This window comes from Rhinolophus sinicus, chromosome 3, assembly GCF_057876585.1.
Source record: "Rhinolophus sinicus isolate RSI-liver-muscle chromosome 3, RSI-T2T, whole genome shotgun sequence".
Lineage (NCBI taxonomy): Eukaryota > Metazoa > Chordata > Mammalia > Chiroptera > Rhinolophidae > Rhinolophus > Rhinolophus sinicus.
In genome coordinates, this window is record NC_142503.1 from 53,958,534 (window position 1) to 53,973,520 (window position 14,987).

At 33.2% G+C, this 14,987-nt stretch overlaps 1 protein-coding gene across 1 annotated transcript in view; it reads left to right on the forward strand.

Moving 5' to 3' along the window:
• The window catches only part of XRCC4 (X-ray repair cross complementing 4), a 251,024-nt gene that overhangs the window by 144,636 nt on the left and 91,401 nt on the right, over nt 1–14,987 (forward strand). The window contains exon 7 of the mRNA XM_019746359.3: nt 12,359–12,506. Coding sequence (XP_019601918.2) covers nt 12,359–12,506 — 148 coding nt within the window. The remainder of the gene's footprint in view (nt 1–12,358; nt 12,507–14,987) is intronic.

The window sequence follows — 14,987 nt, forward strand, 5'->3', positions numbered from 1 at the left end:
ACAGGGTGGGGATTGTGGAAGGTATAGGGGAACACATTGAGGTTACTGAATAAAAAAATTGACATTTTCTCTCTATTAATGCCAACCTAACTTGGCTATTTCTAAGTAATTATTTGACTTTTATCATGATAAGTTAGGATGGAAATTAAAACATTTCCCTTTCCATGCCTGATTCTACTTAATCTACTCTTTCTCAAAATCATTCTTGCACAATACTATAGAGTTCTTTTACTAAACTATTAGAATTAATGTCAGAGGTGATATCCAGAAGAGTGTATTCTTTTTTATGTTTCTATTGAATCAGAACCTGAACAATAAAGTTAAGCAAAAATTTTATGCTGATTCTACTCTAAGAAAATAGTATCAGCGTTTACTCAAATGATTTATGAATTTATTAAATTTACTTCTTTTCCTCTGTAGTTCAAATGGGTAAAATCAATCCAATGGCAAGATTTAGAGAGTGAGTTTAAACCACTTATAGTCATTCAAAATAATCATGTGACCTACAAGAAGTGTTGTTATCTGTTGAATAGTTATTCTTGAAGGTTCCTTTTTCTTTCACCCTCATGTTTCTGTATTTTTCCCTATCAAGTTATTTGTTTCTTCCAGTTATTTTTCCCTATCTTTGACCTTAGTTAGGTATAATACTTCTCACTTTTATTTAGAGCATTTACAATTTTCCATTGTATATAAAGTCTTTAAATATATTTTATATAATCTATCTGTCTATCTGAACAGTAACATAAATACAGACTTTTTTTCTGCTTCTGTTCTTTCCCAGCTGTGTTATGATAACTAGTCTTGTGTAACTGTGTTCTTTGGCTAAGATATCTGGTAACCATTATTTACAAATAATATACTCCTTTGTACAAGGGTAGACTATTCACCACAAGGATATTTTAAATGCCAACTCTAGTTTAATATATTAGGCTTTGATTTTAGTGTTTGCTTTATAATGAATATTACAGGATTTTTGTTTTTAGAAGTTATATTTATGGATAGACAAATCAGTCAAACTTTTATTTTGTTATTTTTGTTCATTTGTATTTAACTACAAAAGATTTGCTGTCTTTTAGATTCTATTTTATTTAAAGTCTTTAGTATTTTCCTTGGTGCTATTTTCATTCAACAATGTTTCGTTCAACCACAAATGATCACTTACAACATGTCGGTAACATGATGGACCACTTTTCTAAATATCAGTTTATTGTGGAATAATTATAAATATCAGACATGTGGAGATACTCACAGCATTGACTTTATGGAAAGGTGTTTCTTATATTAGTAGTCTTATCTTTTATTTTATTTTATATAAAATTATAATGCCTAAAAATTACTAGCCCATCAAGTAACAGTTTGTCCATCTTAATTTATGATTAAACATGATGGTAAATATGTCTGTGCAAACGCTTATTTAATGAATTTCGGAGAGAGTAAATGTATAACTCTGTAAGGCCTACTATGTTAAAAGTCCCCACTTCCGTTTCATGATTAAAAAACCTTGAGAGATTGAAATTTGGACTTCTTAGTCATTTATGACTTGTAGTGGAATGGCGTCATATATATTTAATATAACTTTATTTAACTATATTCTAGATAATTACAGATTTACAAAGGGAAAGCAAAATTATATTTTTGAATATTTCATTACTTACCTGGTATTCCACTTTGCAAGTGTATGTCCACAAGTAGTGGACAGAATTAAGCCTGACAACAGTTAATAACAATGGGAAAAACTTATGAACAAGTATGAGTAACTTTAAGAATTGGGGCTATTGACAAAAAATGGTACCCATCATTTAGGTAGCCAAGCAAGGAAGGTGATGATATCTTCATCCAGGGGGGAAAAAAAAAAAAAAAAAAAATTAATTGGGAAACAGAGAAATCTGATTAAGGAAGCATCAGAGGAACTGATACATTTTCCGCAGATTAAGATGATGACATTAATCTGGAAGAGCTAGCAAATTTAGTCTTTCCATATTGATGATGTGTTTAGATTATTGCAAACCATGAATAATTTTGTTTCTGAATATAATTTCTCTGTGAAACTGTATGGTATTCATTAAATATTTATGCATGCTTGTTACTAGAGAGAATTATTTACGGTATGTATTACTGTGCTTAATGGACAATTTAAGGAATTTTTAAGGATATTTTTGATTAATTATGATTGTTTGCCATATGCACTGACTTTACAATAGAATTGAACCCCTTTGTATCTACTATTCCATAGGAGAACCCAAAGCAGTTTTTCCCTACTTTTCTAGTCAGTGATCATAACTACTCTTCTATGTGGCAATGATAGTAGTAAACGGTGCTATGCAGACACTGAAGAAGGACATGTAACCAAGACTTCTAAGGCCTTCTGACAGGGTAATATCTTTACGGAGCTATGCAATATATCAAGGATGTGTGAGAATTAGCCAGTTGAGTAGTAGGTGGTAGAACATGATTTCTGGAAGAAGATCACATGTACAAAATCCAAGAGGAAACAGAAAGTGGTACATCAGACAAAATTCAGTAAGGCTGTAAAAGTAAGTTGAACCAGGGAAATCAAGAGATATTAATGTACCTTAGGCAGTTTTATCTTTGTCTTCAAGGCAATGGAAAAGGATATGACTTGGTCGGATTTGCAGCTTTAGAAAAGTTCTCTTAGACATTTTGTAAGGAATGAATTGTAACTGCTGTGGCCGTTTTTAAGCTATAACAATAATCTAGGCAAGAAAATACGGAAGTACTGGGTGCCGAGAATTACATAGATTTAAGAACTTTTTAGGAGGTACTGACTGAATGTGCAAGATGAAGTTTTGGAAGCCATCAAGAATGGTTCCCAGTTTGGCTCTTGCAGGTTGTAGGGATAGTGGCATTATGTAGGCTTGTCCTGACTACACCTTACTAAGACATCGTGTTGAAAATGAGAAGTTAACACATTGTTAACAATGATTGTTAACAGTGGATTATGAGGCAGCTTCATCAATATAAGGTGTAATGTTAAGAGTATACTCATATAAACTGTGATCAATTTCCCAAATGTTATTCATTTTGTCAAATCAGTGCTTAAAATAATTTTGCTCTCATTTGTCTAATTTTGAATATTAAGACAAAAGAATATACAAGTTATTTGTTTTAAAAATAAAAAAATCTTCATTAGGTTTTTATTGAAAAATAAAACAATCCATAAGCAATATGAGAAACCGTGTATTATAAGGAAACGTATGTTGTGGGCGGCTGGTTAGCTCAGTTGGTTAGAGCACGAGCAGGGTTGCTGGTTCGATTTCCACATGGGCCAGTGAGCTATGCCCTCCACAAGTAGATTGAAGGACGACTTGACTTGGAGCTGATGGGTCCTGGAAAAAACACACTGTTACCCAATAAAATAAAAATCAAACAAACAAACAAACAAAGAAACGTATGTTGAGATGTTTGGATATGAAATTTCTGAAGAAAAACTTTTTCATTTAGTCAAGACGCTTAACCTAATAATAACTTAGAAGTGCTTCAAAATTGTCTGAAAGTGCATTTAGTTTTTTTTTTTTTACCAGATTCAGATAATATACTCATTTTTACAAAGTATAATAACTTAAATTATGGAATGAGGGCTTTTTTTTTTTTTATACACCAGAAGTAACCTCTCCATACCTAATTGTATAGATTAAAATAAAAACTGTCATAGCATTGTCACATGATTTATTCAGTCACTGAGATAGTGATTAACAGTCAAGTTTAGGATCTTTGTGAAGAATTCTTTAATTCAGTCTAAACATTAGTTATTTGACCATTGGCAAAAAGAAAAAGAAAAAAAATATTCCTTCTTAGTAAAAGTATTGCCTTCATCGCGTTTGGTTAGAAAGCTGGTTGGGACAACACCGTCCACCAGAGAATCTCTTTTTTTGAAAACCTTTCCAGTTTTCAAGTGAAGAAGCCTCTGAAATTTAATCTCATATTTGCCTCTTCATAGAAACAATATAAACTGTCTAAATTATATCACAAAGGCATTAACTTTAGTGGAAAGGACCATAAAGTGCAAATAGAGTACTCTTAACGAATCAAAATTATTCTAAATTTTTCTAAGATTAAGCAAATACTGGCAACATGAAGTGGGAAGTTTATCATGTCACTTCAACTCAATCAAGTCCTTCTTCCTACCCCTGTAATTATTAAACACGAGGGTTTGTGATGTAGATTAATGATTCTTATCTAACCAGTTCACCATGTAATTATACAGCATTTCGCTTTTGCCACTTTCATCCTACTCTAATTTTGACTTGTTAGTTAAACTAATGATCTGGTCCTAGTTCTAACCAGTTAACCTAGAGTCATGTAGATAATTTACTGGTAATACATTATTTTTAAAAAAAATTGAACTGAAAGATTCCCTATATCATTTCTTTAAAAAAGGATTTATATTTCATTTATTTTTGTCCAGTTTTTAAATTTATACTAGTTCAATGAAACCCTAAGCTCTATAAAAAGTCTAGATTTATTAAAAGTTGACCAAAATAAAGAAGAATGAAATTGTCAAAAAAAACACACAAAAAAAATCACCTTTAGATCTCTATGAAGAAGAAAACTAAAGAAATGTCTGAAGTTGACAGAAGGCCATACCTGACTCATATACAACAATGAAAGCTTTATGCTGGCTCCAAACATTTCATGACGTAGGTCACAGGCAGAGGCAGGTCCCTTTATAAAGTTGGTGAAAGCTGAAAATTTGTAGTTTTGTTTTCTGAAAACTTATTAACCATTAAAACTGTTTTCCAATGTTTGTTATTTTTCACTGCAAAATGATATAAGTTGGAGGCTAATGTTGCTCTTTCATAAATTGCTTTTCTCTACTAATATTTTATTCGCTTAATGTTTACTGGACTGGCAGGCATAGCGAGTCAATAGCGTAGTATTGTACATAGGTTCAAAATAATGTTTAAGAAGTTCTTTATTATTAACTCTTAGTATTTAAGAATTTATATTTCAATCAATTACTATTTATTGAGGAAATACTATGTGTTAGAGATTATACCAATTTGTCTTATGCTAACAGCGAATAGAACAAACTCAACCCCTGCCTTCATGGAACTTAGATAAATTACTTCATGGAACTTAGATAAATTCCTGCAAGTGTGACGAAATCTACTAAGGATGTTGTGGGACCATACAAAGGACTATCCAAAAAGGCGATCATCTAGTTTCAATTCAGATATGCTGTTTGAGTTTGAGTTCACTCGGAAACATCCTTAAAGCTCAACTTTGAAACCTAGTCTTTTTTTGTCAGTTTGCTCAAAGTGAGCTAGCCTTTTAATGTTCTCTTTTGGAAATCTACTTCAGAGCCATCTGATACTGAAAACTTTGCTTGCCAAAGAGATGTATCCACACAAGAAGGAAAAACAATGTAAGAAATCAAGTTATAGTTAGTGCTTGATAATGGAAAAGAAAAACTGAAGTTTCCCAGATTACTTTGGAAAAAATTAGTAAAATGTTGAAAAGCTGCATTTGTCTTAGAACTTCCACAGTGTTTCATTTTAATTGCTTGTGTGACTTATGGCTTTCTTGAAAATAGTTGTGTCCTGCTCTACTCATTACAAACTTTTTGAATACATGGTAGTAGTTGTGTCTTCTGGATAGTGCTTGACCCATAGAATGCACTCAATGTTTGTTGGATAAGTGAAGGGCTGAATTAATCCTTAGTATAAAGAACTGAGTTCATTTGGTATTGATATATTTTTTTTAATTTAAAAAGAAATCAGATTGTTTTGCAGGTTTAAGACAATATTTAATATCCAACTTATTTTTTTAAATGCTGTGAATACCTCTGGAGTCTGTACTTTGTATCTTTCATGGCCCACCCTGCTTCTGACATTGAAAGTATTAGATTTCCAAAGATGACCTTTTAGGTTACGCCAGTGTCAGAAGAAATTTGTCATTAAGTCTGACTTCCAGCTGTGCTGGCTTAAAGAGGAGCCTGACTTTTGGAAAAGTATACAGACATAGATCCGTACACACACACACACACACACACACACACTTTTAAGTGTTTAGTGCGATGTTAATTATCAGTTTATTTGGTGATTGCTGATTAATAGGTTAGACCATTGACCTTTTTTGTGAGATGGTCATCAGTTATTCAGATTAGATTGTGAAAACTGGATAACAACTGATTACAGATTTGAAAAAGGGCTGTAGTAAGGGAAAATAATGTTTGCTTGTTTGGTCAGATTAGAAATTTACTACCTTAAGAGAGGTCACTTTAAGATACTTATTGAAGAATGGTGTGACCAACCTTATCTCAGCTTCTTTTTTGCTTATCATTATGCCTGTCAGTAAGACAAACTACAGAGACATAGGATAGCCCAGGTCATTGGTTGCTTGTTTTCCTTGGTGAAAGAAAGAGTATATTTTATGAAGTTTCAGATTTACTTAGAATACATTTACTGACTTAAGGTTTAGATTTTGGTTTTCCCCTCAGTATTTTCTATCTTTTGAAATAAAACAGAATGACTTATTGATTATAGATACTTATTAAATATTTGTGAAATGATTAATGAGTAAAATAGCAAAAAACAGCCATAGAAGATTGGCTACTCTATATTCATAACAGATGATAGTTCTATAACAGTTGGGTTATTTTGAATTTAGAAAGCCGTATATTTATCTTACTTTTTTATTATTTTATTTTTATGTTTCTAAGAAGCTATAAAAGTTAGCCTAACAGTTCTTTAAATTCATCTGATGAATCTCAATTTGACCTTTTGTAAGGACAGACACATTTTATTATAATACTTTAATGCTGATATCAAATATTTCTGACATTATGACTTATGAAATAGTTTATCTCATTTAATCATGTCAGAAATCATGGTTAACATACATTTCTTAGTTGAGGAACTTAAGAGATTCAGTAATATGTCCAAGGTAAATGGCAAAGTTAGAGACCCAGACCCAGTCCTTCTGATGTAACTTTCCATATACCTCATCTGGAGGTTCATAAGTAAATAAGTTTTGATTTTTTTTTTTTTTAAGCACACATTTGAAAATAAGAGATCAAGTCTTCATATTTATCATGTATAGCACTATTGGGTAATTTGTTTAGGGCTGCAGCAAAGTATAAGGTATGACCTCTTTCTATAGGGTGTTTGTAATCTAATTGGAGAAACAGGAGCTAAACATAAAAAGAGAATAAAGATACGAGATAGTACATGTGAAATGAGTGGTTCAGACTATCAGCCCATGGAGCAAGGAGAGATGCTGTGAATTGGAACTACTTGAGATGACTGAAATGACACATGGGCTTGCTGGAAGGAAGCATGTAGGTGCGCCAATAGAGGAATGGGGGACATTCAAGACAGGGAAAGTAAGGAATAAAAAGGAAGATGTAGGAACCCTGGAGCCCTTGGAAGAGTTTACAAACTATGGTAGAAGATTTGTGGGAGGTATGGTAAGACAGGCAGGTGAAGGTCACATGGCAGAGAGATTTGAACACAGGGCTAGGATCTTAGGACATTATTTTATAGGCCATGGGAACAACTGAAAGTTGTTTTGTTTGGACACGGCCTATTTCACACAGCACACATTTCTTCATGGTCAAGGGACCTGAAGATCAGAGCCTCTTTTATTCAATAATTTAATCTAAGATCTAAGTAGCTATTGCCATGAATAACATGCCTCAGAACTTGAATGTTTTGTTTTGGGCAGGGGCAGGAGATAGGTGTGTGTGTTGGGATGGGAGTGGGCCGAAGCATGGCAATCTCCATTAGATTTTTATGGTATTATATGAAAAGGGGGAAAAAAGATCCACAGATAAGAGAGAATAAAGAGGCCCTTATAAAACAAATTATAAACCTAAAAAAATGTTTTCTAAAATGCTGGGATTTAAGTATTGAATGGTCAGAGACTTAAGTTTACCAGGAAGTTTTACTCATGGGATTTATGTAGATTGCTGGCAGTTTAGCCAAGAGTGTCATTTCCTTGCGACATTGAGAGTACCCAGGAAGCCAACACTCTGCCCCTGTCATGTCTGAACTACTGCTGCCAAGCTCCTGCCGTTCTTCTGTCAGATGAGAAGAAGTGTGGCTTTCTGTGGAGCCACCTTTCACAATAACAAGGCTTGTGTAAAGATTTCCCATTTTCTAGATTCAGTGAACCTAATGAGACCTTGAAATTCATCCCACAGCTCTGCCAATAAGTATTTCAGTGGTATTAAGTTAATTGGCAATAGTTTTTTCTTTTTTTCTTTTTCTTTTCTTTTCTCAAAAATTCCTGGAAATGGTGAAAGACGCATTGTCATGACAGAGACTGATGGTAATATTAAAAACTGAGTATTCTAGAGATGAAACCTCAGAAAAATATTCCCCAGTCAAGATCAAATTTATACTCTTGTGCCTGGATTTGAAAAATTGCAAATTTATATAGCGAATCTGTTTTTTTCTTTCTTTCTTTCCCTCTTTTCCTGCTCCCTATATTTACCCAGTCATTTCCTAAATCTTTTTCTCTCATGAACATTATTCCAACCAGGCCACACTCCTTCTCATTACTCTTTGAACATTTTCCATTCTTTTCCAACTCTATTCAAGCTCTTGCTCATATCTGAAATGAGTATGTGTAACCTAGTAAGCTTAATATGAATTGATTTTTTTTCTTTAAAAATGGGATGCAGGATTTGAAAGGGAAAGCTTTCACTTAAAAATATGTAAGGTTGTGAATAATGTAGACCTTTTGGAAGTCCCATATTTGACTTTCTGTAAATGTGGATCACATCCCTGCTGTTGTATATAAAACAGCTTTGCTTGTTTAGATACCTAGAATAATTGTTCAAGGGATCCAGTGTCGGAATAGAAATAAGTATCCAGCATTGAGACCAAATAGAGTGAAAAGACCAAACATTAGCACAAGCAGAGGATAAGGTAGGATGGGTTGAAATTTGAGGACTGCTTTAATGAGCAATTTAATACTTGAGTACCAGGGGTTACAGTAGCAGCTCTCTTTCCTGGTTTCTGTCATTGCAGGGTGGAGAGGAAAAGATAGGATGGAACATTTTCTCTTCTATTAAAGGCTATAGAAATGTTACCAAAACTTCATTTTAAATGAATATATAAATTAAGAGAATATATTGTAATACAATTTGCTATTACATGTATGTAATAAACTGAAGAGAAAACTGTTTCCTATGGTGCAAACACAAACCCAAAAAGATATATCCTGTTTCAACAGTAATTAGTTCATATGCTAGCCCTTTTTCCTCATGATTGTAGCTGCACTGTAATTGTCAAGAGAAAGGAATAAAAAGGTGCAGCGAACCGAACTGAAACACTTAGCTATACACAACTCTTGGTTCTTTGTGGTAAATAATGCCAGACATTAAGAAGTTTGAAATGTGGAGATAATAATAATAAATTATCAGGTTAAGTTTTCCCACACATGCAGAGAATTATCAACTAAATATTTATTATCAAGTAAGCACAAAATAATTCATGAACCTGTCCTATAGGATGATAGAAGAAATTCTGTCTGTCTTTTTAGGTGTCCCAGTGACTCCCTCATATAAAATATTCACTTTGGGCAAGTAGGAAGAATCCTGAGGCAGGAATGATGATTCTTCCTGGCATCAGGCAACCACAATTTTCCAAAGTTCACAACTGGACATAGGACCACTTAAAAATTTCGCACAGGGCATCATATCTAATAGGAAACAAACCTCAGTGAATTCTTATACCCTGTTCATAAAATGGCAGAGAATATCTCTAAAATATTATAGCCAATCTGTACATCTCAAATGCCTTTAATTTCACTCAGGAGAGCCCATGCTATATTCATCATGCTTGTTTTTGTGCCTTGTGTTCACCAAAAGATATACACATTTTTTGTCATTCAATATACTAATTAGTAAATCAATTATTGATTGAGATATAAATCACAAAAGTTCCTCTAGTAGCTTTTTTAAAAGTATGGTATTTATTATTAGAATCCCAACAAGCTGCTCCTGGTCCGTGCATTCTTGAGTAGATGCTAGCAACATGGTTTATACGAGTGGCTCACACTGGCATGCACATTTAAACACATTGTATTTTAAAGTAAATAGTACAACCATATCACATATGAAACATCCTTTTGGGTACTAGCATGTAAGCCATCATTTGGAGTGAATGGCACAACTTTTTGGCAACTTAATTTTTTTAAATTTTACCATACGTTTTAATTTAAACTTAATGTTCTTTCCTCCTAGATGTCCAACATGTCACTAAATGTGATATTTCTCCTTTTTCAAGTCTATCTACAGTTGAAACATCATCTAACTCTAACACTTTTGCTAGTTTTGTTTATAGACAAGCTTGTATTTTGTTGATTACTTATATGATTGAGTAAACAAACCCTAGGTGAGAGTGGCCTGGTAAGAAATCAGGAAATTAGAATTATCTTCCTGAGTCACCTCCTAGTTTAATTAAAAAAAAATAGAGAAATCATTCAGCTTGAATGTGTTCAGAGAAACACCCTTTTTATTTACCCTTCTCTACTCCCAATTCATTTTTAGTGGATAATAAAATAAAACACATGAAATATGTGGAAAGTAAAATATACTTTGATGGGCATTCAACTAATATTTGATCAAGTAATAATTTACCCATTTTTAAATTGTCATATGATAAAATATAAAAACAAAGACTGTATTTTTGGGCAAGTTACTTAACTAAATTGGTTTCTTAAAGCCTTGGTTTCCTCATAAGTAAAATGAAGGCAGTAATAGTAAGTACTTCACAAGGTTAAGATTAATAAGATAATATATTTAAAATCCATAGCAAAGTGTCCAGCACATGTATTCTCAAAAATGGCATTGATTTAAAATAAATAAACAGGTTCAGAAGAGTGGTCAACAGTGTCCAGATGACCGCAGGTCCCTCGGAGAAGCATGAAGTGCAGAGTGAGAACTCAAAATACAGTGTTTTCTACTAGAATGTGATACATGTGTGCCTGAAAAACCACTCATTCTGCAGAATTGCGCAGTAAAAAATAATAGAGCTTATGGGGGAAAAATTAAGATTTGGGTAGACCACACAAAATCGATTCAGCTTTAGGTCGTTGTTGTTAGTTCTCTAGTTACAATCCTAATAAAAATAATAACTCCATTAACTCTCTAGCAACATCTGTGCCCAGCATCACAATCAGCTAGCCCTTTGCATCCCACTTCCTCTTAAATGGAGGCGATGGGAGGTATTGACTGCATCTGATTCTGGTATTTTCATCAAAATTAAATATCTGATTCAACATTCAGGAAGAAATGACTGCACAACTTGTTCAGCTGTAACTGCAGCTTTAGCAGAGAGCTTAACTTTTAAAAAGTGTAGAGTTTTGGCTCCACTAAATCACACCTATTTGTGCTAAAGGAATGGACTTATACAACATTTTTAGCCACTCATATCCATTTTTTTTAGACCTTCGTACATTGCTAAGGCTCTCTCTTTAATTGGGATGAAAGCTTGCCCCCCTGATCACTATTTAAACAGTTAATATGCTAGAAAAAAAAAATCATGCACCAGCAGGACATCATCCAAATTATATTGATTTTGTTCATTATTACGAATACCAAAAGAGCTTTTTTATTTGTATAGGAATACATATTATAGCAGAATATACTGTATATTAGATGAAAGAATTCTGGACTCCCCAAATCTCTTTGAAACTAAGTTGTTTATAAGAGAATAAAGGAGTATAAATCACGCATGTTTCTATTGTTGCTTCTGTTTCAAGTATATCAAACACTTTTAAGGTTAATTTAATGGTTTAGCCACCTTAAAGACATCTGTTAGTGTTTTCTTACGCTCATTCCTCATGGTTGCCCGAAAAGTCTGTGAAATTATCTCTGGATAACTAGCAGAAATTCCCAATTCTGCTAATAACTACTGTTCAGTATCAATTTGGTTTATATTATTCCTGTAGCAGTATTTTCCCCAAAACATACCTTTCAGAGGTGTCTCTAAGGCACTTCTGTCTATTAGGTTGGTGTAAAAGTAATTGCGGTTTAAAAGGTTAAAAATAATTGCAAAAACTGCAATTACTTTCTTACCAACCTAATATTTCTAGCACTGAGAGATCAAATTGTGCCAATAATGAATTTGGGAAGAGTGTTGCCCAAGATAGGTAAAGACCATTTTAGTCAAATTATTCCATGTGTACAACATATTTTGTATTTTATATTGGTTTAAAAGTATTACACACTGTCTAACTGGCTCACTTCTCCCACTCTACATACATTTTTAAAAATAGTTTTGCTATGTTTTATTGTGTTACATTACATCAGCAGCAAGTTGATACTTTATTCACAAATTGTATGTGTAATTTTGGGGGGTCACATTTTCATATCACTTTATTTTAGCTACTTTAAGAAGAGATGATCCCATTATTTCAAGTCCTGATGTCACTGATGTTGCACCCAGTAGAAAGAGGAGGCAGCATATGCAAAAACATCTTGGGACAGAACCTAAAATGGCTTCTCAGGAACCTCCGCTTCAAGAACAGGAAAAGTAAGTCATTTTATGCTTTGCCAAATATTGAGATGACGTTTTAAAAAATCTAATATATAATCTGAAAAATTACATTTTTTATTTCTGAATTTAAGGCTATTTTTAAAGAACAAAAATTACGATTTTGGAAATTGTAAAATGTTTAAATCCGTATGTTTTCCCTGGTATTCAGTTAATTCCTATTAATATTTAAAGCAGAAATGCTAAAAATATAAGCAAAAAGTTTTTTCTTGTGGTTTTTATAGATTAATTAGAAATGGCATGTAGGATATCAAAAATATTAGAATCCAGCTTGTGTTCAGGAAAATGTTTCAATCTAATTTACTGCTTTAAAGAGGCCAATATAGCATTCAAATTAACCCCTTTATTTGGTTATACTTGGAATTGTTTTTCATGTAAAATGTCTCTTTCTAGTCATATTTATTTCTATTATACTTTAGACTGATATACTTTGTTTTTACAGTTCTCTCTTTAGTTCAGACTACCCTCCCTTTAATCTGCATCCCAGTTTAGTTGTAAAGAGTTGAGAAATTGGGATAATAAGCATTTTATTGCTGCAAAACAATCAGCATTTAAGGAATATTATCAGTTGAATCAAAAACAACTGTGCAAATCATTTGTATATTTGGATATATATATATGTGTGTGTGTGTGCCTGAGAATTTATTTCTTTTTCTTGAAGCTTTTCATTAATTTGGCAAATAGTTCTTGAACAGTAGCCATGTGACAGATGATCTTACAGAGGAGTGGTTTTCAAAGTGTGGCATGAGGACCCCTGGGGGTTCCCCAGGCTCTTTGTGGTGATCCACAAGGTTATCCCTTCTTCAGTTCCATACCTGTGTGAGGCCAGGTTTCCTTCATATATTTCCATTAAAATAGCATGCCACACACGACTGAAGGCAGGAGCTAATGAGAATCCAGCTGTTTCCATTGAAACCCATCTAACAGATTTGCAAAAGTGTAAAACATTGCCCTCACAAGATTTTTTTCTTTGGGAAATATAATGATTTTTCATAAAGAATATCTTATTCATGTTATCGTATACTAGGTTTATTTTTAAATTAATTGATGAAGAATTTTAAATTTTCTCAGTTTTAATTTTGAATATGACACATATAGTCCACATAAACAAAATGAGGCCTTCAAAAACTTTTAAAAGTTTAAAGGGGTCCTGAGAGCAAAACGTTTTAGATTTCGGTTACAGACAGAGAGGGTGCCAGACAGGCACGCACAAAACATGCTCTCAGGAAACTGGCAGCCTGACAGGAGGGAGTTTTTCAGAGTTTCTTGCATCAAAATAAGAATTGCGGAGTTAATAGTGGCATTGTTTTGTTTGACTATTTATCATTGGGTTTTTGATTCTCTCTACAATGGCCTGATCTACTAGTACTTGAAAATGCTGTCTGCATACTAGGGTGGGTCCCTTATGTCTTCAGACAATACTTGTATATGTGAAAAGCCAGTGTGCACTGAACTCTTACTGCCTTTGTGTTTATCATGTGCATTTACAAATTTGCTCATAACCCCCTGGTTTCATAGGTATTATTATATGATCTCTTTAATAATGAAACAAAAACATTTCCAATTTGCAAATATTAGAGTAAGCACACTCTTCCTATAGGTTAATATGGGAAAACTAAAAGTACAAACAGTTTGAAATATTCAGAAAACTCTATTCAGTCAAATTGTAAGCAAATGCATAATGAGTGTCAGTTATGTGCCAGGCATATTATTGGATGCTTAGGATTCAGGAGAATAGAAAATAGACATAGCCCCCGTCCTCGTGGAACTTTTGGTCTAGTTATTTTGTCTGACAAAGATTTTGGTGTCTGGGGGAAGAATGAAATATATAGGTTATATGTTGGAGAGCTGCATCTTAGGTCTTTCTCCTCTATGTGTGAACTAAATATAATGTTTTGGGTTACTAACATTTCTGAATACATATATTGCTTAAACAGGTTTCTGATATGCATGGCACAGAGATAGAAGTTTAGATCTGAATCAAAGACTAAATATTATATATAGGCTTTTAAATAAGGGCAATGTGTTTGTTTCTACCAACATATATGCAATTAATATTGTGTTCCTTTTCTTTTCCATGTTTAGATGACTATGCCAATATTTATTTTGTATACTTTCACTACTTTCAAAGTTGATATAAAGCTTATTAGCTTTTTGAACTGCCTGCTAATTATGTCATTGTGAGCGTTTAGGCTCAAATACTGATAATTAACCCTTATTTTGTTCTTAAATTCAAACTACTACCTACTTCATATCTTCCTAAACACTGTTTTACTCTGGTAACTTCTCATCAACATGTTCGACAGTTAGGCTAATATACTCTAGCTGTAGTCTCCCAAATAAAGTTAGATGTGGGGTAGTTTGCTACACAGGGGTGAAAAGATATTGGTCCCTAACTCTAAACTTCAAGGTTCCCTAAATCCTTTAAGAAATTACATGGCCTCCAGTCTCTTCAGATAT